Raw genomic sequence first — 27,801 nt, forward strand, 5'->3', positions numbered from 1 at the left:
TTTAGGTAGCAATATGGGGTGACTAGATTACGGCCCGTTCCAGAACTTCAGACAAGAGCAGAGGACATGATAGACGGGGCCTGAAGGAGCCTAAACAAATGACCGTCAGACGGCAGGATATTAGCCCGGAGTGATAGATGAATAAGGATATTGTCTGTCAGTTCGGTCATTAGTCCTCCTCACTGTCCACCTCTCCTCCACCCCCCCACCCACCCCCCCGTTCCACCGTACTAATTTCTCTCCTTTCCCTCTCGTTCTCTCCATCGGAAAACCCGGGTTCGGACTATCTTTCATGTACGCGGAAGGGGAAAAATACACTTCTACCAGACTCATCCCTAGAAAACGGTTTGGGAGGTGCAATGCTACTTTGGCTGACAGCTTTATGTACTTAGCTAACACCACCCTGATGATAATAGACTCGATTTAGGCCATTTACATGATTGGGAAGAGCTTTTATTATCTTATCGTCTGTTTGGACGAGATGTCGACCTGACACCGACCCGAGTGGGTTCTACTGTTTGTTCGAGCGTTGCAGCTTGTTACTTTGTGACAGCTGTGATCAAGGACGAGGGGAAAAAACACACACACACGAAATAAACAACTTGCCTCAGCTGAACCAGGAAAAGTCCTTCTTTTATTGGAAGAGGGCACTCTGGGAACGTGACCTCCCCTTTAAGGCCCAGTCGACTCTCAAACGCAGCTGAGCGAGGTGTTAGACAGAGCTACAGACGGGGAGGCTCACCACATTAGTGAAACACAGCAGACATCTCCGAGCATCCTTCGGCGGTCCACTGAGCCATGCAGGGAGGCAGTCACCGGCACTCTGATCTCCCAATTAACGGGCGTATTTATCAAACGTAAACATGGAACTGCATCTAATGAGGCTGCCGCCATTTCTCTTCCCTCTCTCTCCCTCTCTCCCTCTCTCTCTCTCTCTCTCTCTCCCCCTGTATTTTGTTGTTTTCTCTGTCCCGTTGTTGTGTTCTGCGGGGCATGGTAGCCTACACTGGTCATTAGGAAGTTAAACAAACACAAACAGCTGGACTGTGACTGCTGTTTGCTGCTCCTCCAACATGGCACCTCTGGTCTCGCTCCCGGTGTTGTTGTTGTTGCTGTTGTTGCTGCTGTTGATATGCACGAAGGCTTTGTAGACCACTCAAGGAACAAAGAGCCCGATCGCGTTTGTGCACGTGTGCGCGTGCGCGTCTGTCTGGGTGTTTGTGTGCCGTTATAGGCCGTCCTTCAGTCCATCTATCCATCCTTCCATCCGTCAGAATGGCCACCCATGTTTACACGGAAGCGGGTACAGGCGCCATGGTGAGGCAGAGTGTGTTGTTTGTCGTGTTCTACGCCTGCTTGTGCTGTCATCGTGCAGTAGGGGTGACGCGCACACTCGCACGAACACACACGGACACACTTCACCCTGTCACTGCCATGATTTTGTACCTCGGGAAGTCACTGAATGTGTGCCAATTAAACAATCTCTTACCATGCACCCCCACCCTGGGTGTGAAAACACGCTCACTCATACACTCTTACACCACACTCATTCCCTCCCTCACTCACACAAACCCCCCCCCCCCCCCCCCCAAAAAAAAAAGAAAACGTCTTCAAGACTGCTGTGCAAGCTTAGCCTAATTAACCGTCAGCTTAATTAGACAATTTTCTGTGTAATTAGCAGGCAATTAGTCAACACCTCTCAGATCTCACTGACTGCTTTGACAGCCATGTTCGTGGGCGCTGATTCCAGTCAGAATCATCGTCTATGTCGACTCACTTCCCTAATGTGAAACAACTGTGAAGGAGCCCACAGCAATCAGCCCTGATGAGCGAACGAGTAGGGAGGAGAGAACACATATTAGCGCAGGTTGACATGGGGGAAATACGCCGAGTAATGTAATGCGGACCCCCCCCTCTCTCTCCCCCCCTCCCCCTCTCTCTCCCCCCCTCCCCACTCCCCCCTCCCCTTCCAAACAGCTGGGAGGCCATTTTGAGTCGTCCTGCGCGCCGCCATTTTATTACCGCAAACAAGGAGCACAAAAAAAAAACTGAAGAAAAAAAAACTGATCGGTGTAGAAGTGGTGTGCATGTGTTAGCTGCTAGGTCTGACATATCTACGCAGTGCATGCCCTTTAGGCAAGCACCTGCACACACTGATACATGTGTAGATGCATGTGTAGATGCATACCTACACATACATGTAAACTAGCCAACGTTTCGACGCGTCTTCATTATGTGTGGTTAGACCAAGGCCTGTATGCTGTACATGTCCATCCCTCTGGACAAAGGAAGATTTTTTTCTCCATGCTGGTACTGTCCATTATACACAGTTCAAACACCCAGAGGTTGTCCACACAGAGAAGCAGCTAATTACTGTAGCCAGAGGCATCTATTTCACATGAATAACAGGCTAATTTACTTGCCATACAGCAAACTGCTTCACGTTATTTATTAGCGGTTAAAAAACACCAGAGATGGCATGGCGCCGCGTCCACATGACCCCTGTGACCCAACGGCACTTAATAAAAACACCGGCGCAGTTGATTAAATGATGCCGTTAATTAGTACAGTGAGATTCACGGAGTTAGTTTAGAGGATGCAATGCTAGTGCGACACTAGCATCAGATGTGACCATACATACTGTCGGATTATGTGAGGGTGTGGTGGGTGCTACACGAACGAACAGCCCCAGAGTATACCAGTGAACAAAGTCAACGTTTGTCATTTAGTCAATGATAGACTTGTGTCATGCGATAATAATATACATGTATTATTGCCTGAAGCAATGTATTGCCTGTGTGCGGTCATACGATACAGAGTAAGGTTGGGAATAAGGAACTACAAAATCTCCATGGTACCAACTATCGTACTGGTGCATGGTCTAAAGGGATTTTTTAACGGTTCCAAAATCCAAATCATTTGGTATCTTGGTCGCCCAATTATTACGGATGTTGATGAGACCGGCTCCACCATGTGGGTGGAACCTCGCACAATTGAATAAGTGGCTGACGCCTTTTTTATTTTTGAAGATATCTTTTTTGTGGCATTTCCGCTTTTTTAAGTGTATGATAGAGATAGTGTGGGAGAGGACAGGAAACGTGGGAAGAGAGAGTGGATGCGGTAAAGGGCCTGGGCCGGATTCTAACCCAGGTTGCTGCGAGGCCTCAGCCTGCATGGTGCGTGCATTAGTCCGCTGAGCCACAGGGCCCCCCTGGGCTGATGCCTTAACCAGGCAGGCGTGTATGTATCTGATCTTCCTGAATAATGACTCCACTTCCAATCCAACACAAATGAGTCCAGGCAGCTTTATATGAATACAGCGTTTTGACATAACTTGCCTTATGTGCTTTTCTGGTATTACCTAACCAAGTAGTAAGTGTTTTAGCCAAATGGTCCCTTTGTACCTGTGATTTGGGAGCAATTCCCCTTGATTGCTCATTTAACTCTCCATCATGTTGGCTACAGCCCTGCAGTCTCCTTTGTAACATTTTGTGCACAAGAAAACATTCTACAAAGGAAGCACTGGAATTTGGACACATTTGTAATTCAATCATGCGCTGAGCCAAGGTTCTTACTTACAGTAGGAAGGAGTGAGGTGGCAAACAATCAAAATCTTTCTGCAATGGAAACCACTGTGATTTATTTATCAATAAATAGGCTTGATTGACTGATTGTCAAATTGTGACTTTAGAAATAAAAATGAACACTTTGCGGAATCTACGCAAAGGCTAAAATATAACATCTCAATGTCATCTCAATATCAATATCACCCAGAGTAGTACCCATTTGACAGCTGTGTTACACAACATTGGGAGCATCATTTTGCCCTAATGCTCTACCACCAGTGCTGAAGACCAGAGCAGTCCCACACTGTGAGCATAATTCACCCACCAACAGTTGTCTCCAGACCTGTGCCGAGCCAAGCTGAGCCAAGCCAGGGCAGACTAGCAGTAGATAAAGTCTCCATCTGTGTGTAACTGGGTTAGGGCCAATCACAGGTGTGATGCCTCCCACCCAGAGCAGTGGCGGAGGTTAACTAGGCCTGTCTGCGCCTCATCTGTCCCAGGTACCCTCGCTGCGTCGCCACGGCGTCGCCGCGGCGACACACTGACATCCATCAGGAGATCTGGTAATTAGCCTCGCTGTGGAAACCCACACGGCCATGTATCAATCAGAAGGATCTAACTCTCAGGTAATTGGTACAACAGGAGGAGAAATGTACTCGTCAGTGGAAGGACGAGGAGGAGGATGGGTGAGGGAGGGCGAGAAAGCGGAGGATGAAGGAGGGAAAGGAGGAGGAGGGGTGGAGGAAAAGAGGGGAGAGACAAAAGGCCATTGATCACCACTGGAGACTAACCGTGGTCTCTCTTTGCTCCTTTTTTTTAAGACAAGGTCTCAAAGCTATCCTAGGGAGGCAGATAGCGAGGTGGGGACCCTGTGTGTGTGTGTGTGTGGTGTGTGGGTGTGCGTGTGTGCATGTGAGGGGAGGGGGAAGGGGAGGGGTAAACGGCAAATTTTTTCCTATCCAACACAGTTCATTAATTCTAATTAAGGCTGGCCTGGTGCGCCACACCCCCAGCTTTGTTATCTTCTCCTGCCTCCCCCCCCCCCCCCTCCTCCCCCCGCACCATCCTCCCCACGCTAGGCTTGTTAGCTAATTAGCCATGCCGCTCACATTCTTTCCCTTTTTAACGCGCGGGCCCTTGGAAACCAACATGATTCTCGTCCCCACCCCGCGAACCCCTCCCCGCGCATCCTAGCGCATATGCTATCAATGCTCCAGCAGGGCGAGGCCCCGATACGGCGGGCCCCGATCCGACGCACACAGGATATTAAAAAAGGAGCGCTCCCCCGGCGTTTAAGGAGGGACGATAGCGCGCCGAGCAGAGTTCCTCCTCGGCGCTCTCTGATATTGACATTAAGAACTTCTTTATCTCTGCCCCCTAAAGAAAGCTCCCGCAAACAATCGCAGCGCGCCGAGCACACAATAAAGAATAATACGATTTCTGTTTACCGAGATATCAGCTGGTATTTCGGCGCGGCCTTCGCTGCCAATAGCTGCAACAGTATATTAGACACCAATCTGGCGTCTACAAATGTCAAGGGTAAAGCTAGGCACCAAGTATGGTGGTGGGGGGAGAGAGAGAGGGGGGGGGGGAAGGGGGAGAGAGAGGGAGAGAGAGAGAATGAGAGAGAGAGTGGCACATACTGTACCGCGCCAACATGTCTGTGGAAAGACAGGCAGAGTTCACAGGAACATATTGTCAGACTGAGTCATTATTGTAACAAGAGGCCTGAGCAGCTGTTCTTTCTGAACGTGCACGTCACCAGAGAGCTGGAACATCTTAGGTAGGAGGAGGAGAACACATTGCTTTGACCACAGTGTTTAACTAGACTCCCCTTGGTAGGCCCGGGACTATCTAATAATGATCCAAAGCCCGCACTGCAAGTACAGTTTTGCGCTGAGTCTTGCAAGGCAACATTTGAACACGTCTGATGATTTGTGCACGCTGGCATGAAACTAGCATTACCAGGGTCTGGGAAGTCAACAATGTTCTGAATTAATTCATGTTGTTGTCATCGTAATTGACATTTTAAGTCTGTTTAGTAGTGGTAGCAGTAGATGATTCCCTATGGGATATCACAGAGTGCCACCAGGCAAGAAAAGGACAGGAAAAATATAGAAAATAAAATATAGAAAATGATTTAATAAAAGGTAGTGCTTAGCACAGTGGACAGGGACACAAAATAGGGCTTATGTTCTTTAACTTCTGTACACTGTCTATTTTTCTCTCTTTCTTCATTTGCTTCTATTAAGTACATCAAAGAGCATTGGCTTGCAGCTTTCTCCATCCTAACCCACCTTCTCTCTCTCTCTCTCTCTCTCTCTCTCTCTCTCTCTCATCTCTCTCTCTCTCTCTCTCTCTCTCTCTCTCTCTCTCTCTCTCTCTCTCTCTCTCTCTCTCTCTCTCTCTCTCTCTCTCTCTCTGCATCTCTCTCTCTCTGCATCTCTCTCCTCTCTGCATCTCTCTCTCTCCATTTGCCTCTCTTCAAAATAAAAGAGAGTTGACCTTTTAAGGATGACAAAGGGCTGGTCTATAAAACACATGTTGGAGGCAGTGACTTCCGTCATCTCCCACTCTCTTCTCCATTATGTCCTGTTTCAACACACCAGAGGCGGTACAGAGCCCGACTGGCGGGTACCAAACAATCGCCTCCTGTCAATCGCGCAGAGAACTCTTCGGTGGAAGTCGAACTGAATTTTGAAGTCATTTTGATCTCATAGATACTTTCTCTGAGAGACACATGAAAACGTGTTTGGCTCAGATCAGTCACGACTCTTCAACTTTTCGCCATGTCTTATTGCCATTTGTTTATCCCCAAATGATTTTCTTTGCTTTGTCTCTCTTTTCTCGTGTTGTTTTTTTCACTTTGAGTGCATATCCATTTCTGGCTTCACTAATCGGGAGACGTCAGCGTGCGCAGAACAAACACACATTCCTGACTCCCTCCCATAATCTCCAAATAAGATAAATTAAAAACCGTAATATGTTAACTTCAATAAAGTATATTTTCAGAGCTTCTTCTCTCACAGAATCATTGATGAAACTCGACTTTTATGCCAAACAGGCAAAAGAGTATTTTGAATTGGCAGTTTAAAGTTCTTAAATGAAGGTGATCAGACAATGTGCAGTAATGTGGAACTCCCAGTGTATCATGAAGCAAAGTTTAGAGACTTATTTGAATCTTGTTTTATAACACTACATTCATTTAATCATTTGGCGAGGAAAATCCCTATTGATTTGCCTTTTTTGCGTGAATAGGATAAGTAGGAGTGTTCTGTCTTGACATCTTCACCAGCCACTTTATTAGGTACACCTGTTCAATTGCTTGTTAACACAAATAGCCAATCACATGGCAGCATCTCAATGCATTTAGGCATGTAGACTTGGTCAAGACAACTTGATGAAGTTCAAACCGAACATCAGAATGGGGAAGAAAGAGGATTTAAGAGACTTCAAACGTGGCATGGTTGTTGGTGCCAGACGGGATGGTCTGAGTATTTCAGAAAGCGCTGATCTACTGGGATTTTCATGCACAACCATCTCTAGGGTTTACGGAGAATATATCCAGTGAGTGACAGACAAAAATGCCTTGTTGATGTCAGAGAATGGGCAAACTGGTTCGAGATGATAGAAAGGCAACAGTAACTCAGATAACCACTCGTTACAAGCAAGGTAGGTAAGACCACGTTGGGTGCCACTCCTGTCAGCTAAGAACAGGAAACCGAGGCTACAATTTGCACAGGCTTTCCAAAATTGGACAATAGAAGATTGGAAAAACGTTGCCTGGTCCGATGAGTCTCGATTTCAGCTGCAACACTCAGATGGTAGGGTCGGAATTTAGCGCTCGACAACATAAAAGCATGGCTCCATCCTGCCTTGTATCAACGGGTCAGGCTGGTGGTGGTGGTGTAATGATGGGGGGGATATTTTCTTGGCACATTTTGAGCCCCTTTGTACCATTTGAACATTGTTTAAACGCAAGAAGCCTACCTGAGTACTGTTGCTGACCATGTCCATCCCTTAATGACCACAGTGTACCCATCTTCTGATGGCTACTTCCAGCAGGATAATGCACCACCTCACAAAGCTCAAATCATCTCAAACTGGTTTCTTGAACATGACAATGAGTTCACTGTACTCCAATGGCCTCCACAGTCACCAGATCTCAATCCAATAGAGCACCTTTGGGATGTTGTGGAATGGGAGATTCGCATCAAGGATGTGCAGCCGACAAATCTGCAGCAACTGACTGATGCCATCATGTCAATATGGACCAAAATCTCTGACGAATGTTTCCAACACCTTGTTGAAAGTATGCCAAAAAGAATTAAGGCAGTACCTAATAAAGTGGCCAGTGAGTGTATGTAAAATGCACGTGTAAAACAACTACATATAAAACTAGGAGTAAAATAGCTGCATGTTAATCAGCAATGGAAAAAAATGAGTTTGCTTTCATTCTAAACAAGTCAACAAGTGGTCGGCCATGACAGCCCTGCAGGAAGTACGCAGCCTACCTTGTCCAATGAGAAGGTCTTGGTGAGAGCGAAGCCCCAACCCTCCAGGAAGGCCCTGCGAATCATGGCGGTGGAGGTGGTGGGCGGGGCCGAAGCCAGGCCAAAGGGGTTGGGGAACCTGAGGCCGGCCGTCTCCACGCTGATGTCGACGGCGTCGATGGCGCAGTGGAAGAGGGGCAGCGTGGGAACGGCCGGGACGTCTTCTCCGTGGAGAGACTACAGGGACAGGAGATACCAGGTCACTCAGAGAGACTCAACACCGCACATCTGTCTCATCCCTGTTCTCTTTTCTGTCGTCTAGAGAGAAATGGGCGAGAGAGGGGATTTCAGCCAATCTGGATATATCCGCAAGGAGATACTGTATATCAGTGCAATATAGAGGCATGTTCCTGTCAGTTGTTTGGTCCCATTGCAATGAGTCCATAGACGTGCTAAGTAAATAATAAACCCAGCCCTTATGTTGCCAATTCCCTAGGCCTGAGGAGTTATTTTACATTATGAGGTGAATAATCCACAGATGATCCCTTTAATTCAGAGATACAGCGAGACGTCAATGATGAGGTTTGATGAAAAGGTCATAAGGCTTAGGCTTTATGACATGCAAGACCCCCTGAGGTTTGACATGCTCTCTCTCTCTCTCTCTCTCTCTCTCTCTCTCTCTCCCTCTCCCCCTCCCTTCCGAACACACAAATAACCGGGGAACCAAACTAGGCCCAATCCAAACCCTAACCCTGCAGCGTCCCACTAGGCACACACCGAAGCCATCCCAAGAGTCACTGAACCACCTCTGTTATGTAGATGCACACACACATGCCTTTGAGGCCTTTGCGGCTAACGTTCGACATCACCCTCATCTCGTCCGACATGGGAGTGTGTTCAGGCTGAGGAGAAAAGCGTCCACCCCTCGCCCTTCAGACAGACGCCGGGGCTGTGTGTGTGTGAAGGCAGCCATGTGGGGGGGGGGGGGAGTCAGAGGAGGATGCCACCTCCCCCAGCGCTCGGCGTGGTTGTTTATCTGGCCGCGTTGCAGCGCGGCAGCGGCAGCCTGTCTTTTTAATTAGCCCGGCGTTTATCGTCAGCCCCTGATTGCTTTTGTAATGATGTCACAGGCGGCATAATGAATGAGGAGGTGTGGGGCGGCGGCGGGGACACATGACAGGCCGGGCGCGGAGCTCCGCCGGGGGAGAGTGACGAGCGGAGGGATACGGGCCAGACGGGGCAGGGTACGGGTGTGTGTGTGTGGGGGTGGGGGGTGCGGGTGGATGGATGGATCAGCAGCAGGGAAATGTAAATACAAAAGAGGGCATTATTGCAAATGCTGAGGGGGTGGGTGTTTTTTTTTTTTTTTTTTTTTTGGTGGGGGGGGGGGATGGGGGGGCAGGGCTGGTGCTGTCAGGAGTTGACATGTTTTGAGCGGTTCCTCCTGCCACGTCTGCTGGGGAGACGCTTCTGTCGCCTTGGGTGCCAAACATGAAGCTGACCTCAGACATGAACAGATAAATAACGTCTTCATGTATGAAATACCTACTCTCGGTTTTCTCTCTCTCTCTCTCTCTCTCTCTCTCTCTCTCTCTCTCTCTCTCTCTCTCTCTCTCTCTCTCTCTCTCTCTCTCTCTCTCTCTCTCTCTCTCTCTCTCTCACCTCACTCTCTCTCATATCATTAGATCTGACAGTTCTTGCTGATTAACTACCAGGCATTATACTAGGTCTTTGCATACATTAGGATGTCAGCTTGTGCCTGAATCCAACCAAGCATATGAAAGCACAAATAGGCTAGAAGCACAAGGGCTTCATAATGTGTTCTCTGAAACCGAGACCCAAAATGACACCTTTTTATCGAAAACATGTAATGCCTGGATGGGGACATGCAGTTCAGCTTTATTTCCGTACAGCTCACATATTAATTGGGGACCCTTCCTGTAAATTGTGTCTATTCATTTCCTCTCCTTCGGTCCATTACTGTAAAATGGCCAGACAATCTGCAGTCCCCTCTCCTCTCCTTCCCCTTCCTCGTCTGGTTTGCAAGTGGTAATTTAATCTACAAATAAACACTTATCTCTGCTTGCTGCTGACCGCCGGAGAGTCCCTACGATTAACCTGCCGGTGAACCAGGCAGGCACCTCCCCGCAGACATGCTGTCCCCTCATCTCGTTTCAGGGGGGGAAAATGCCGGAAGGAGGAGGTCAGGAGACTGGCAGTGTGTCGCCTCGACCCGCCCCCCCCCCCCCCCCCCCCCCCCGGTCAACGGTGTGACCCCCCCTTGCGGCTCCCTGATTACATGATGGGGGCTGAATAAACTATGCCCCCCCCCACCCCCATAAGCATCCCAGCTCCCTCTCTTCCAAAGGGGGGGTGGGGGGGCAGAGAGAGAGGCCAAGTACAGACCCATTTACTCCTGCACTCTCCTTCGTACCTTGGGAGTTCACACAGTAAGTGCTGTGATGTCACGGTGGCATCTTCAGTTTGCAAACACGCGCACACACCAAAACACACACACCAACGCGCACACACACCGCTGAGTGTTTTTGCCAGTGGTGTGATGCGCACTAATGTGTATCACTTAGTAAGTGTTTCCTGACCTGACCCACACAAAAAAATAAAAAATAAAAGACGATTCTATTGAGATCACTTTGATTTCTTCATTCCTAATGGTGGGGTATTGATATGCTGTTTAGTGTCTTCAGGAACCGCCTTTCAGGCCTAGCCCCAGTATGGTCTCACCTTATCACTGCTTTTATTCTGTAGTGTGTATGGATGCTGAGTAGATACTTCACAGGATTTGACATCATAACTGCTGCAAATCAGCATACATTTTATGAAAAAAATAAAATAAAAAAGATATATCATGTTTTTGTTGCAGTTTTTACCTTTCATATATTTGAAAAAAATGTACATCACCTTTGTCCCTCCTTCTTTCCTTCTTTCTGGCTCTCTCCCCCTCCCTTTCTCCCAGGTACTTTCTAGTGGCAATCTAATTAAGCTTAGCAAATTTCCATCGCCAATTCCTGGGAGGCAGCCCATGCTAGTTAGCACACAGGAACGGAGCAAGCTGTTTATGTAGCATGGAGACACACTTTACTCGACAATGCAGCCAAACAACCGTTGCAAATTGCTCAAAGTATACAACGGCGTAGGTCACGACCACGGAGCCAAAATTCATTACAGCCAATAATGCAGGGAGAGTGATTAGAAGCAGATTTACATGGTATTAAGGTATACCGAGCGCATGGATCCCCTGTACACAGCACTTTCTCCTTCATAATTAATTAGTGGTCCAGATCCCTCCTCTCCTGCTGGGGGTTCAGGACCGATCCTGGAGCTTAATACCAAACATCTGGTCTGGCCTCTGGGGGAGGGAGGAGGTGGGGGTGGATGGTGGATGGGGGGGTGGGGGTTGGGGGGGGGGAACCCGGTTTAGATAGTGGGTATTGCGTTTGAAATGAGCCTGTAGCCTGTATGTATGTGTTCAGTGTAATAATGTTTGAGTTTGTATGTGTGTGCTTATGTGTGTGTGTGTGTGTTTGGTATGGAGCGTGTGTGTGTGTGAGTGTGTGTATTGTACACAGCGTGTGAGTGTGTGTGTACCGGTCACAGCCGCAAGCGTTTGTGCAAGTGTGGGTCTGTGTGTGTGTGTCCTGTATAAAGTGTGTGTCCTGTATAAAGTGTGTGTCCGTGTGTGTGCTGCCTGTTTACAGCGGTGCGTAAGTGTGTGTGTGTACCGTATTCAGCATATGCCTGTTTGTGTGTGTGTGTGCTGTTTACAGCTGCGACTGGATGTGTGCGAGTGTATACTGTACACAGCGTGTACATCAACCCACCTGCAGGTACTTGTGGAGGTGCCAGGAGGCCTGCTTGCCGTCGTTGACTGACTCCACGGTGGTGTTGGCCAGTCCAGCCACGTCCCCTCCAGCAAACACCCAGGCCTGGCTGCACTGCATGGTCTCTGGGTCCAGCTCTGGAAGCCCCCAGCAGTTCAGCCTGATCGGAGCCAGGGCCTCCCTCACTGGAGCCCACAGAGGGAGGACGAAGGAGGGTAGAGAGGGGAAGAGAGGAAAACGTGAGGGGGAGGAGAGAGTGAAGAAGATGGGGGGATGGGGGGGGAGAGAGGGGGAGTGAGAGGAGAGACAGAGAGGGGAAAGAGAAGGAGAGAGAGGAGGAAGAGAAAGGGGACGAGAGGGGAGAGAAAAGGGGAAGGAAGGGGGAAACCGGGATAGAAGGGGGAGAGGGGAAAGAGAAGGAGTGAGGGAGAAAGAGGGGAAGACAGGGATTAGAAAAGGAGAGAGGGAGGGAGACACAGTGAGAAGAGGCCACATGTACGGAAAAGGGGTGAAGATGGAGTTGGGAGGAGGTGGGTTGTGGTGGAGAAGGACGAGAGGAGGAGGGGAAGGACAGAGATGGAACGCGAGTGAATAAGAGAGGAAGGGAGAGAGGAGAGAGAGAAGGAAGCGAGTGAGTGTGATAGACCAGAAACCATACTGAGAGCAATATGAGGTGTGCGACATGACAAATGACAATGGGTGGATTTGCGCTATTTTTTTTATTATTTTCTCTTTGACTCTCTTCTTCTCTTCTTCGTTTCGCTCTCTCTCTCTCTCTCTTCTCTCTCTCTCCCTCTCCGCCGCCGCTCTCTCAGCTGGGTTAATGTAACATCTCCTGATGCATTTCATTCACCATAAGGAACGTTAGCCAAGATATACTCTGTCAAACTCATCTACATTATAAAATGCTCCTGCTCTTCTCTCCCTCCCTCTCTCTCTCTCTCTCTCTCTCTCTCTCTCTCTCTCTCTCTCTCTCTCCCTCCCTCCCCCCTCTCCCTCCTTCCGTCTCTCTCCTCTCACACCAATACTATTCATCTTGCAAACAGAATGCTTTTCAGCATGGACGATGGCCTGCATACATCAATGTTTTTTTCTGTTTTAATACAGATGTACAACAGTCGGGAGATTGATTACGTGCTATTAGACTCTGGGCGGGGGGGGGGGGGTTTACCTTTCTGTTGAATTCAATGGCAATACCCCTTTGGCAGTAAGGCGAAAATGTGCAAATAACATGAGTAAAAAGCAACATTTTCCATTGTGCTAGAGCTTTCAGGTTCAGTAGTCATGCTGCAAGGTGTCATGTGCTGTACGGTGTCCTTTTGCTGAGGGCAGGAGCGGAATGCTGTCAAACACTCTGACATCGAGCGGAGAGAAAACAAAAAACACGGGCTCCCCATTAAATTGGAGGAATTTGATTCTGAAACGAAATGGACTTGATTGTTTGGACAAACAAAGATTGAATGAAGCAGTACCAGATCATTCAGTCGAGCATAGAACATACAGACAGACAGACAGACAGACATAGACATACAGACAGAAAGAAAGGACTGTAGAAGAAGCTGGGTTTCGACCGAAACAGCAGAGTGGAGCAGAGCTAAAGCTCGTTTTTCTTGGGTGAAACCTGGTGTCGACAAAGCTTTCAAAAAATCACGGCTGAGGTAAGAGTACAAACGTAGCCATTACAGGCCAGCCAGAGTGATTAATGCTCTGCTGAGGTCTGTGTATTTCACACACAGGAGCTACAGAGGAGGGTTACATCTCCACACCCTGAAATGACAGAGAAGGCAGCTCCATATCTGTGTGTGTGTGTGTGTGTGTGTGTGTCGGTGTATGTGTGTGTGTACGCCCCCTATGAAACTCAGCAAAAATCCCCAATCAGCCAAATGTGGGGTTGCCAGAGTGTAATCATTTGTCTGAAGCTGCACAGGGGCAGCCAAGCGGGCTGGGAGGGAGGGGAGGGAGGGGGGCTAGGAGGTAGGGATGGAGGGAGGTATAAGGAAGGAGGCAAGGATCGAGGCAATGAGGCAGGAGCGGAGGCAGGGAGTCCAACGGACCAGGTGGCCAAGGCTAGAATGCAGAGTCAGCTTTGTGTGTGTAGATCTGACACGCCATCTTCTGTAAATGGAGAGTCGAGTGATTCATAGGTACAATCTAGAGTAAATGAAAAGGTTTGATTTATATTTCAAGAATGGGAAAAATGGAACTCAGAAAGTATGTCTGAGTGGACTGTATGTCTCAGCATTTAGCTGTGTGTCTATCAAGCGACCTGTCGTAGAGGTAGGCTACTGCAAGGAAGTGTGGATATGCAAGCACACCATCACACGAAAGACACACGTTCAGTAAAAAAGGCTACATGTAGACACAGTCACAAATACAGACACACACACACACACACAGCCGAATGCCGCCCACAAAAGGATTCAGGTTTAACTGAAATATCATCCTATCAAATTAAACTAGTTTGCTTGCAGTCATGACCCCAAGTTCCATTCAAAGTCTTGTCAGTAATGCCGTGTGTTTCAATTAACCTTGTGGACTAATTACTAATTAGAGCTTCACTCTGACTGCAAGTCAGGGACCAAGGAGCGAAGGCCAAGAATATTTCTTAACCACAGGTCAACCGGAGGGAGGGAGGGAGGGAGGGAAGGAAGGAAGGGAAAAAAAGAGAAGAGAAGCTGAATATGCGAAGAAAAATAATGGATCATGAAATCAATTTCAATCCAACCCGATGCTCAGCAAACTGAATCAGTGGAGCAGATTACGATAACAATCAGTCAATCAATCCTTTAACACGCTCTATAAAATCAATAAGTCACAGTCAGGTAGACAATCAAAAACACGCCTCGATATCGCAGTGCATCATTCGCTCCGACAAACACACACACACACACACTCCTTCTTATTACGTGGTTGAGTAAGTGTTTATTTTTCTTCCCGCTCGCGGATGGCGTGGACAATTACGTGCGTAACTGTGTTAAACACAACTCGCTTTCTGCCTGCTTAGGTAGCCACGGCGACGTGTAAGTGCACTGGCGGTGTAAGATGCGTCGTGAGACTCTATAAGGTTTTTTTTTTTTTTTTTTTTTTTCAAAACGGGTAACCAGTCGTGATGCTTCGTGGCGTTCTCGACAGTACGATTCATTACACCGAAGGCGTCGTCTCTGGGCGATTGCGGGCATATTGTGATCACATATCCTGACACGCAGTAGGGACCACCACGCAAGGTGATGCGCGGCCTTGGTCGCCGACATACATCTGAGCCTAATTGTGAATCGTAGCAGGTATGGCCTTCCTCCGTGACACTTAATTAGCCGACCTGCCGACGGTGTCACACACACACACGCGCGTAAACAAACACGCGTGTGGCGACGGGACGTGCAAGGTCTGTCGGCGAGCGGTCTTCAGAAACATCTCACTGGCGGTCGTGGAGGAGAATACAAGGCATGTCATTATAGAGCAATATATCAACGTGGAGGTGTGCATGACAGAGTGCTGTGAGCAATCACAAAGCTACACACACACACACACACACACACACACACACACACACACACACAGACAGAAACACCCTGGAGAGTACATGGCAGGTACATTGTTGTCTCATTACCCGTCCTCATCTGGAATAAAGAAGGTGTGTGCTCACCTGACAGGGGCAGGTGAGGGAACAGGATCCCTCTAAAGCCCTCGACTCTAAATGAAGATAAGTGTGAGAGAGAGAGAGAGAGAGAGAGAGAGCGAGAGAGAGAGAGAGAGCGAGAGCGAGAGAGAGAGAGAGAGCGAGAGAGAGAGAGAGCGAGAGAGAGAGAGAGCGAGACATGTGCACTCCATCTGGGAGAGCTGTCTCCGCTACTGTGATCAGAGTCCAGGAGGAACCCCCATGCAGGTGTTGGAGCTGTCGTACTGGCCCGTGTTGTGTCACAGCACTTAGGATACTGTCAAGTGTAGAAGCAACTAGAATCCCAGTGTACTTGTACTTGTTGTCATGAAGCTAGAAACTTGAGTTCAAGCTACTTTCGTTCGGGTAACGTAGAGGACTTTGAATTCCGAGGGTTTTTTTAAGATCCAGGAGCAGCGCGTTTACCTTTGGGGTCGCTCAGCACGGATCCGAACGCGCTGATGATGTAATCCGCCTTGAGCCGACTGATCTGGTCCTCGTCCTCCAGCCAATCGCCGGCGTCCGTCAGCTCCGTCCGACAGAACTCCATTCCTGCCACGCGGCCCGCCTTCATGATGACCTCACGCGGGGACAGGAAGGGGAGGAACTCACATTTTTCCTCCCTGGCCAGTTCCATCTGGAGAGGACAGTCCAACAAAAAATTATCTTTGGGTGCGCTTGATGCATGTCAGTAACAGTACAGGCCTTTGTGTGAACAATAAAACCCAATGGACATATATGAAAATGAGAGACAAATTGAACGCACCAGTTATTTTCATGGACTTTTGAGTGCTCCTCCTTTAATTCTGCAGATTTATCGTCATTTCCTAAATACCGTTTCCCTAGGTGAGAGCGAAAGGGTGCTCCTTCAATACTTTGTTCCAGGAGAACAGTTTAGTATGGGGTTAAGATCGGGCGAACATCTGCCTTTCTGTGTCATTACGCCAGTCTTTACCTCACAATGTACAGTACATGGTTAAACCATAATGGCTTTGTATTGTTAAAGCCTTGTCAATGCCACACAGGAATCCTTTAATATGGGTCCACGCCCCTTAAACGAGAGCCGCATTGAAGGTGAGAAATATTCATTTCACTATCGCACAATACGCCGCGACACAATGCAAGACAAGAGAAAGTTTCCGAGGCGCGTTCAAAGACCTTTCCAATTTCACACAGATTCGGGAGGGGGGGGACCTTCCCATCTGTAACAAAGTCACTCAAATAATGGTTCCATTTCCGAGATATGCATAAAAAGAGGGGAGTGGGAGAGGAGGGTTGCTATAATAGCTCTCCTTTCTCCCCACAGTCAGCCGAAATTGTCTCAGCTGACATCAATGCCTACCGCCTTGCACAATATTGAGCGGGAATTGTATCTCTTTTTTTCTTTCCTTTTTTTCTTCCTTTTTTTGTGTTTTCTTTCCCATCCTGTGAAGGTTACATACGCCTACTGGTGTCCTAAACTTAATATACCTTATAAACAAGCTTAATTAGTGCAAGGTGAGGGGAGAGGCTTAGAGGCGGGCGCCAGCAGGGGAGAGCAAACAGCTGTTGATAATCACCATACAGTTCTCATTTCATTAGGGTTATTTTAAGAGTTACCATGGCAGCGCTGACAGAAAGCGTGACTAAAGGTGCTGTTGGACAGCCTATCGCGGTGTTGCGATAATGTGCCTTCAACCTCGACGCCCTTGCGGTACAGGCGGAACAGTCTTTCAACTCGTAGTTGTGTTTTCTCCTCCCTGAGAAACATTCGTTCGAAAACAAACTTGTCACAACATATTAAAGAGGCTGCGAATCGGGTGTATTTATAACCATAAACAGTCAACTTCTCATTGGAGTAGAGTGATGGACAAAAAGATTTGAAAGGAGATGAAAATTGTGTTTATTAATGTATTAAGTTTGTGTTAATGATACCATAAGAATGGTTGCAGCATCTGCTACAGGTATTTTGAGGTTACTTAGGAAGTTTCTTAACTTAACTTTCCTGTCAGTGACAAGTTACTGTATATCTGTGCAGCGCTGTCTACCTTTTACACTCTGCTCTACAACTCTGCTCCTGGAGAGATACCCTCCTGTAGAGATACACCCCAACTCTGCTTCTGGAGAGATACCCTCCTGTAGGGTTACACCCCAACCCTGCTCCTGGAGGGATACCCTCCTGTAGAGATACACCCCAACCCTGCTCCAGGAGAGATACCCTGTAGGTTTAAATTCCAACCATGTTTTTGGAGATCTGCTCTCTTGGAGATTTACACAAACTCCAGGACTAGCATTGCACACAAGCATTGGGCAGCCCTGTGCTACAGTATATGGCAATGTGAGCAACTCTTTCCTGCCTCTGGTTGGTGAGTGGCCAATGTTCTTCGTAATCTTACCTGTCAAAGACAAAGTAAACAGCACAGGCAAGCTGTCATTTGACAAACAAACGAACAAAGGAGTTTGTCCTTACACCCGCGATAGGAAAAAAGTTCAATAATATTCGCCCGCAGACATGGAAAGTGGCAAGAAGTGAGAAAGACACACAAGGTTCCAGCTACCTGTTTCTTCCAGCATAATTATTATATTTTACAACCGAATATATACCTTTAAGTCACTTCCAGTTATTTTAAGACACGTTAAATTAGTATTATTTGAAGCTAACCAGCCAAGGGTAACCATAATATTCTCATGATGCTCAGTAAATTAGAGATGTATCTTTTTCCTTTCCTGCGTAAAAAAAAATAATTTAACTTATTACCTCAGGGGTTTCTACATTTGCAGATGCGCTAACTTGTGTGCACTGTGCACTTAGCTTGGAAATCTGCATGAAGGTTATTTCCCTATTCCACATGATATCAGTAGACACAAATATCCAGTACTGTCTCACAATGGCAAGCACTATATGGGGTACAGTAAGTCCCTTTGCCAGTTGAAGGAGAAGGAAAATAAAAGCTTTAGCTGTTTCCTGCCACCTCAGATACGATAGAGACCAGGAAGACGGGCGGTGAGTGAACGCCGGGACTCAGATTCAGGGATAACTTTGAACCGGCGGGGAGATAGCGCTGTCGTGACACCCTCCATCTCTCCTTCGAGGCAGTGCGACTTGAGAGGGCCACAGCTCTAGGAGATTTGTGCGTGTGCGCGTCTGTGTGTGTTTGTGTCCGTGCGTGCTTTGTGTGTGAACGCGCTCGCGTGTCTGCGTGTGTGACCGCGGCTTTGACAGTTATCGCCCGCCAAGCCCAAAGACAAGTCTTTGTAATAAACACGAGAGAAAAAAGGGGCTTAGGAGAAGTGTCAGGAGGGCAGGGAGAAGAGAGGACACTCACACAGGCATCTTAATCAAAACTGAGACTCACCACTTCCCCCTCCATTCTCTCTCTCACTCTCTCTGTTGTCTTTCAGTCATTCTTACCCTCCCTCCCTCCCCCCCCCCCATGTCATTGTTGTGTCCTCTACCCCCTGTCTGCTCACTCCTTTTGTCAACTCTCCCTCTCCTGCCTCTCCCTCTCTCCCTCTCTGGCTATCTCTCTCCCTTGCCCTATCTCTCTCGTCTTGTCTCATCTCTCTCTCTCTCGCAGTCTCTCTCTACAGCGTATCTCTCTCTGTCTCTCTCCCTTGCCATATCTTTCCTCACCTCCTCTCTCTCGCTGTCTCTCTCTACAGCGCATCCCCCTCTGGCCCTCTTGACTCTCTCTTTCCCTCCCTCCCTCCCTCCCTCTGTATTCCTGTGGTCCGTACCTCCTCTGGGACAGCTCGGATGTGGGTGAAGCCCTTCCGGAAGACGACGTAGACGCGGCGGGCGCCGCAGCGCAGGGCAGAGGTGGCGCAGTCGAAGGCCGTGTCCCCCGACCCCAGCACGATCACCGTCCCAGCCAGCTCAGGCAGGGCTGGACGACAGCTGCACATCCCTGCAGGAGAGGAGAAGAGGGTGGGGGTGGGAGAGGGGTGGGGAGTGGGAGAAGGGGAGGCAGGGTGGTGGTGGGGGAGGTAGGGGTGAGAGTGGGAGAGGGGAGAGAGACAGAAAGAAGGTGGGGGAGAGAGAGGGAGATGGAGGGGCGGAGAGCCGGAGAGAATCGACGGAGAGAATCGGAAAGACGCAGATGGGGAAAAGATTAATTTGAATCCAATTTAAGGTCAACCGTCTTTGTTCCTTGTGTCAATGTGAGACTTTCTGGAAGGTTCGTTTTCAGGCTCGCTCTCAAATTTTCTCTGCTTCAATGACAGTTTAACCTGGCCCCTTCCCTGGTGCCTCCTCGTCTAGGTCAGTCTTTCAGGGCAGGTGTGCTCCATTCTCCTCTCACCTGGTCCTCACATCAACTGTCAGTTTCAGAAGTCCTCCTTACTTTAAAAGTGAAGTTTAACATGCGAAACCCACTCTCTGCAGCACTCAGTGCTCTATTGAAGGCACCTCTTCAATATTTCCCTTTCTCTACGGCTCCATTTTGCCCAAGGTTGCTCAAGAAAAACCCACGCAGAAAGACAACACTAAATGGAAAACACTAGAAAAGGTCTTCATGCCATTTTCTGAGCAGACAGCACCCAGCGTCTAGTCACCCAGAGCAGTGTGTCTGGCACACGTGCTTCTCAACCATACAATTACATGGCATTTGGAGACTTAATTCCTTTGATATTCTCTATTCCTGCACTAGGTAGCCAGGGTTGTTCTTACCTGTTTTGCTGGCCTTCGCAACGAGAGGCAGAAATTCCTTGGAGGTGTAGAAGCCATGGTCCACAGACAGACCCTTGAACATCTGATTTCGGTTCGGCTGAGGAAGCCCTGGTAATAACCATGAACACGACAAGCAGAGATAACTACAGTGAATGGAAGATGCACGGAAGTATTTGACACTTTGAATTCTCTATACCGACACCAAACAATGGCTGTGAAACAGGCAATACAATTCTTTCTGTAACATATTATGACCCGAATCCAAACAGGGGGGTCACGAAGTGGGGCGTTTGCAAACTTTGACCGCCCGCCGTACAACACGGTTCTTTTCGTGTGCCAGGCACCGTGCTGTTCCAGTTAACAGTAAACAGCATTAGGTCCTGATGGAGCAATTATATCATGTCTGAGACCTCATGAAATATGGATATGAGTGGAGCAGGGTAACAGTGGCCGTGGGGGCTAAGGCTGTGAAGCACGGCCAAGCTCTACCGCCCTGCCCCGCCCCCCCCCCCCCCCCCTTTAGACACACACACACACACACACCCTCACCAGTGTTTAAAAATGCAGGCAGATGTGACACGGCGGACACATTGCCGTCGGACACGCACATGATTCACGTTTCCAATTTCTCGCAGAGCGTTTTTTATGTGGGAGCGTGTACGGCGCCGTCAATTCAACTGCCATCATTGTAGTCCCTGTGTTCCCGGGTGAGAAACACGGCTTCTAAATAATGGATACCGCATTTGTTCACAGTTAGGCGCGGGTAGAAAAAAAAACAGGCTTCGCTTCTTACTTTCGATTTTCTTTGGTTTAACACACAAAGGACCCTGCCGAGATGGTACACATTTCCCCTTGCCCTCCTGTTCTTCTCAAGGAAATTCTGTGAGGTGGGCGTGAGGATGAAATAGGTACTGTGCAAGCATTCTTAAACAAACACGGCGCAGTACACTGCCAATTTGTTTCCAGTGAGGAGCTCTATGGGGCATTACCCCGGCCATTCATCTGGGTTAACAATGATGAATGCTGCGACTCACACGCCATGCCTGTTGCAACGTTCTGTGGTCATCATTAGTATTCCGCAGCGAATCAGAGCCGGCGGAGGAACAAGCCGCGCAGCCCGATCATGACGGAGTGGATTTGGACAATTGCGTCCCCGTTTACTCTGAAAACTCCATCGCGGGCAACGAGGCCGCTATTAGTCACGTGCTAATCATCTGGCTGAGGTTTCTCTGGCTTCTCCCTCTCCACTGTCTGAGAAGAACCCTAGCCATGGACCCTGGGGGCAAGGGGAAGGAGGGATGGAGAGGTAGAGGGATGGAGGAAGGGAGATGTGGAAGGGATAGGAGGATGGAGAGATGGAGGGATGCAGAGATGGAGGGATAGGTGGAAAGAGGGGATAGAGAGATGGAGGGCATAGGGGGATAGAAAGATGGAGGAATGTAAGGATAGGGCGATAAAGAGATGGAGGGATGGAGGGATAGAGGGAAGAAGTGAGCGGAGTAGGAGTGGGGGCCGGGGGGGGCAGTCTTACTCGCCCCCTCCTTTTCCTCTCTTTATATCAAAGAATATAAAATAATAAATCATCTTTCACAGATGTTTTCATTCGCTGCTTCACCCAGCACTCATTAATCAAACGTTATCAGTCCCCATCAGAGAGAGAGAGAAAGAGGGAAAAGAGAGGAAGAGAGAGGAGAGAAACAGAGGGAAAGGAAGGAAGAGAGAGAGAGAGAGAGAGAGAGATGAGAGAGAGAGAGAGAGAGAGAGAGAGAGAGAGAGAGAGAGAAGGAGAGAGAGAGAGAGAGAGAGAGAGAGAGAGAGAGAGAGAGAGAGAGAGAGAGAGAGAGAGAGAGAGAGAGAGAGAGAGAGAGAAAAGAGAGAGAGAGAAAAAAGAGAGAGAGAGAGAGAGAGAGAGAGAGAAAAGAGAGAAAAAAGAAAGAGAATCAGAGCAGGATAGAGAAAAAGGAAGAAATGGAAAGAAAGGAAAAGTGATGGAAGAAGGAGCTGTCAGAGCCCCCCACCCCACCTCGCCCCCCACACACATCCCCCACACCCTCCACCTCCCCCTCTCGCCTCTGACTGACTTCCCTTCGCGGTGCAGTCCCTGACCCCTGGTCCCCCCCCCCCACACACAGGCACGGCGTCAGCAGCGAACAAGCTCCAGGGGCAGGGTGTTAAATAAAGACCAGGCCTCACCGAGTACATTAAGATTCAACATATATAAAGACCAGTGCCACCCAGGACGGCCTCTCCACTGGGCCTTCATTAACCTTGTCACCGACAGGAACAGGCAACTCGGGAGAGACCTGTCAGGAGAAAATAAGCTGTCTTCCCCACATGGAGGGCAGGGGTTGTCATGGAAGCGTGTGGGCTAGCACAGCGCTGGAGTGATTAGTACTAGATCAGAGCTTACACGTTTAAATTAAAAGCACCTCTTTTTTCCATTCATCCACATCTACCACTGCATTTGGCTGGGATGCGAATAGAATCCGACCGTATAAACAGGAATTATGAAAATTGCTTTCCATAAACCAAGAAACAAAAAATATTGAGACCCAACTACATCTAACCGAACCTTCCCCCTGCCGAATACTATTGAAAGGGTCCGTAAATGATATGAGGGCCTAATGGTGATTTTTTTGTTTGTGTGTGAAATCATAGATTGGTCCCTTACAAGACAGGAAGTTTGGGTGGCTTTCTCTTTAGAGTCTGTTTCTGGAAACATCAGAGGCCTTTCAGCCATTCAAAACAACTTTGCTTTCATCCATTTTCCTGCTTGTGTTTTTCCTCTAACATCAACATATTTCTGCCTCTCCTTTCAGTACGCGCCAGGGCAATCAATAGAGAGCCTTTCAGCCAGCGCCTCGCACGACTCCAAACATCTGCTATCGAACGTACACTTTCAAGACGCACCCGCAAAGCAGTGGGGGACATTTTGTATGTGCGCGCGTGTCTGTTTGTGTGCGTGTGCGTGAGAGAGAGAGAGAGAGAGAGTCAAAGCAGAAGCCATTGCAGAGCACTGGGCTCGCAGTGGCCGATCTCATGGTGCAGGAGGAGAGCAGGGAAGGAGAGGAGAGGGTTTAAACGGACACTTGAAACCGAGTGAACCTTTGAGCTGGCTCCCCCAGCCTTGAGCTCAGAGACAATGCCCTTATCTGCCTCCCCCAACCCGCTGTTCATGTAGCCCTCTGCCAGGCAGGCATTTGCATGTCAATCATGATGGAGGTTGACATTTAAAAAGCCCTGTAACAGACTAGTATGAAATCACACAAATTAATTGCAAACACACAGTTTTTTTTTTGTTTTTTTTGGGGGGGGGTGGGGGGGGGGTTGGGGGGTTAGGGGGGGGGGCGCTTTCCTCGCTGGGAATTGAAATTCCTTTGCATCCCTTTGTGAGGGACGAAATCCCCAAAAGCTTTCAGAAAGCATCTCGCCATAATTAGGAGGCGCCTATCAAAAGGACTTGGAGCGGTTTGAATTATACTGGTGTTCTTTGCTTCCTTTTTTGGGGGTGTAGGTTTAGTTAAACGAAACAAACGGACACACACACACACACACACTGCGCTCTCTCTGTCTCTCTTTTCTCTCTGTCTCTTTCTCTCTCTGTCTCTTTCTCTCTATCTCTGTCTCTTTCACTTTCGCTTTCTCTTCCTCTCTGTCGGACTTTCTCTCCGTCGTCTCTCTCTTTCTCACGGCCTCGCTCTCTTTCTTTCTTTCTCTCTCTCTCTCTCTCTCTCCCGCTTTCCCCTTTCACTCTCGCACACACACACATCTTCAAGGGACGTCTGGGTTTCTCAGATCTATACAAAATAGAACAGTTAGTTTTTATATCCTCTTTTTTTATTCTGTCATATACATTTCTGCAAGGACATGGATTCATCCGAGAGAGAGAGAAAAGAAAACAACGTTGAAAGACGTGTCTTTTTCAATTTGTGTAGGAAATAGAAGCATCTAAAGACAGTCAAATGAATCAGAGCTGAAGAGATAACCGGTTCACAGAGAAGAACTGGTTCGGGCCATTGCTGTAATCCTTTACTGCTTGTTACAACATTCAATAACGAGTCGACCAACGACACACTGGGAGATGCCAATAGAAGGCCAATTCAGACCGAGATAGAGAGCGACTGTGTCCAAACAACTGCAGCGCACACAGAGCATAGAGATCTGTGAACAAGGGTCACGTCATGTTTGACCTAATCGTGTTACTTCACCGGTAAGAGATGGAGTCCTTTGATAGCAGTTAGCATTGCTGGGTTCAATGGTCACAGGGCAATGCATGTCAACAAGAGAGTTTAGGGATATCCCACCATGCTGTGTGTGTGAGAGAGAGAGAGAGAGAGAGAGAGAGAGAGAGAGAGAGAGAGAGAGAGAGAGAGAGAGAGAGAGAGAGAGAGAGAGAGAGAGAGAGAGAGAGAGAGAGAGAGAGAGAGAGAGAGAAAAAGGCAGACAAGCATTCACCTCAAAAAATAGACTGGCAGAAGATAGATGCTTTCTCACACAAAACACAAAAAAAGTACACATGATCTTAGCATTTGCCCAAACATATTGCTGCGAGTGGGTGGTCACTGAGAGGGGAGAGAAACGAGACAGTAATTACTAAAAAGGAAAAAGAAAAAGAAAGAACAAACCGATTCCAATGAAGACCGCTTTGTAACCTTCTTCTTTTAGAGAGAGTAAAGTCATTCCATCTTCACCCAACGCTTTTTCACACACAACCTGTAACCACACAAAAAAGAAACAAGCCCGAAATAACCAGTTTATTAAAGATGCGATGTGCAAACAGTCGCCTCATGCTTGGCATGAGGCTAGCGTTAGTGCCTGGGCTGGGGCTTAGGGTCGGGGCAGGGGGCCGAGGCCAGGGCCCAGGCCTGAACTTGGAACAGAGCTGGGGCTGGGGCCAGGGCAGGGGCAGGGGTATAATAGTTGGTGTGTGGCGTGGTGTGGTGAGGTATCGATTGCCCTTTCTCACCGCGGTGGCATTCAGACAGAAGACAGACAGGCAGCACCTGAGCCCCAGGTCTACCCCACCCCCCACCCACCCCCACGTCTGCCCGCCTCCATGATGCAGCTTTTAATTGTTCTTTATTAATGCGTCTGACATTTGAGCTGGCGATCTTCTCCCCAGACCTGTCGCCTCTCTGCACTCAACTCTCTGATGTGTGAGCTGGAGAATGGAGGACGGGAGAGGATCGGGAGGGAGGGAGGGATGGAGGGATAGAGGGAGCGAGAGAGAGAGGGAGGATAGAGGGAGGGATAGAGGATAGATTGAGAGAGGGAGGGAGGGATAGAGGGAGGGAGGGATAGATTGAGAGAGGGAGGGAGGGATAGAGGGATGGGGTGAGAGAGGGAGGAAGAGAGCGAGTGAGAGAGGGAGGGACTGAGTATAGCGAGGGAGCAGAGGGATGGATGGAGGGAGGATCTGGGGACAGTGGCAGAGAGAGGAAGGAAGGGCCAGAGAGGGCCAGACAAAGTGAGAGGGGGGGGGGGGAGGCGGGGAGGGAGGGCAAGTAGAGGAGGAGAGATTTTGGCAGGAGGAAGCGAGGGAGTAGGGTGAGAAACAGACGAAGAAGAAGGGACGGAGGAAAAGGTCAGGGAAGTGTGTACGCGCGTGTGGGCGTCTGTGTGTGCGTGTGTGTGTGCGTGTCGAGGATTCTCATTACCTTCACTCCCAAGGTCTTTCATCAGCTCCACCTCAAAGTGCACCACCTCGTAGGGAGCCTGAACTGAGGTATTTCTGCAGAGCTGAGGGAGACGAACGAGAGAGAGAGGGAGGAGGGAGGGAGGAGGGAGGGAGGAGGGAGGGAGGAGGGAGGGAGGAGGAGGGAGGAGGGAGAGACAGGGGGCAAGAAAAAGTCATGGCGCTGTGGAGAATAGTCAAGTTTTCCTTCAAACGGACTCGCTCCTTCCTGAGCTCAAAGACCACGAGCTGACCCCCTCTTGCAACAGTTCCAACCCCGAACCCAGCTCTGGAAGCCAGGACGCCCAAAACCAACCCCCCCACCCCCACACCCCCCCCCCACCCCCCCCCACCCCCCCGGACCTCACACCCCTCTCCCTTCCTGCCTGGTCGATGCTGTGGACCTCCACAGGCCCCTCCCTGGGGTAATCAACACCCCCGGCAACGCTCCAACGCCAGCAGAAGAGAGCGACTGCGGTAATTGATAACGCGCTCCAAAGCCAGGCATTTGAAAGATGAATATTCGCAATTACAGGGGCTCTCATTAGAGATTCTGACCTTATAAGACGTTACTCTGTATTGATTCCAAAGCCAAAGCATGATCAACAATGCCCTTTCGAGGGGACGCTCACAAAACAGGAGAAGAGTGCAGGCTCTGGATCATCGGGGATGCATGGCTGTGCGTGGCCGCGTGAATGGAGATGGACTCCAGATCATCCGAGGTGGGTAGAGAGGAGGGTGGCCACATCGCAACTCGCCGCTGAGTGTTTTTCGACACACTAGCGTACGCGAGCACACGCGCGCGCGCGAGCACACTCACACACACATACATAGACACACACACAGACGATATATGCCCACACGTAGACACACTCACACATAGACCAACAACCCATTCACATACACACACACATACATATATGTTTACACACACGCATACACACACAGCCAAAGTGGTGCAGAGATAAAGAGATTCGAAGTATTTCTGAACAGTGTTTCCCCTACCATTATTTTAGGGGGGCGCCCCCAACGCCCCCCCCCGCTCCCCCTGGAAGGTCAAGATAATTTTGTTTATATAGCGTCAGATCACAAAATAAGTCATTTAAGGTTACCTTTCCTATCTCTATAGCTTGCTCTTTTATTAAACAAACTAAATGGCCTTATGTTATTTATCTTATTTACACGACGGCATGTAATTTCTGTCTCTACAGAAATCCCCCCCCAAAGCTGTAACCTAGGGGAAACACTGCTGAACACACCTTAGTCCGCCAATGTACTTCTGCTTTTCGAAGATGGTGATGTCATCATAGCCCAGACGGGCCAGGAAGGAGGCACAGCTGATGCTGGCCGGCCCACAGCCAATCAGAGCGATCCGAGAGTGGTAGCTCTCTGGCATCTCGTCCGGTGGAGGGAGTGCCGGATTTCTCACCTGGGGTATGCCCATCTTACTGAACACCTGGTTGGGAACAACAACAAAACAGACTTGGGAGTTTCTTGATCCACCAGTCAAACCTGGGTGGAAATGCATACGAAACACACTCAACTTTGGTGAACTTGCTATAGCTTCCCTGACTCACTGAATGGGCTGGGTTTAGCTTTTGAGATGACTCCATTAGCACCACTGACTCAATGAATCATGCGCCCCTGAAGTCAATTACTGGAGCTACTATTAGCTGGTTAATATCACACTCAGATTCAGCTACTGGAACCATTCTGTGTGAACTTAGCATAGATCATATCAGCACGCTAATACAGTGTCAGCAGATACCATGTGAGAGATCAGGTCCATTAACACAACACAACCACAAGATGTACAGTAGTCATCTTTGGCAGTCGACGTATTACCCCAGGTAACGAGAGAGAGAGAGAGATAGATCCGTCTGCTAAATGTGATTATCTCCACAGACAGACATACATAACAGCCTA

General features: G+C 48.8%; 1 protein-coding gene across 1 annotated transcript; it reads right to left on the reverse strand.

Annotated features, from left to right (window-relative positions):
- Positions 1-7,721: 7,721 nt before the first annotated feature.
- LOC134035333 (dihydropyrimidine dehydrogenase [NADP(+)]-like) lies at positions 7,722-27,358 on the reverse strand. The gene is given in 10 exon segments (XM_062480331.1): positions 7,722-7,748; positions 8,081-8,296; positions 11,899-12,083; positions 15,980-16,190; positions 19,271-19,440; positions 20,202-20,309; positions 24,827-24,919; positions 25,865-25,915; positions 25,918-25,940; positions 27,135-27,358. Coding segments are annotated over 10 exon segments (1,269 nt in total). The 5' UTR covers positions 27,320-27,358.
- Between the last annotated feature and the right edge of the window lie 443 nt (positions 27,359-27,801).

Source organism: Osmerus eperlanus, chromosome 15, assembly GCF_963692335.1.
Source record: "Osmerus eperlanus chromosome 15, fOsmEpe2.1, whole genome shotgun sequence".
NCBI classification, from domain to species: Eukaryota; Metazoa; Chordata; class Actinopteri; order Osmeriformes; family Osmeridae; genus Osmerus; species Osmerus eperlanus.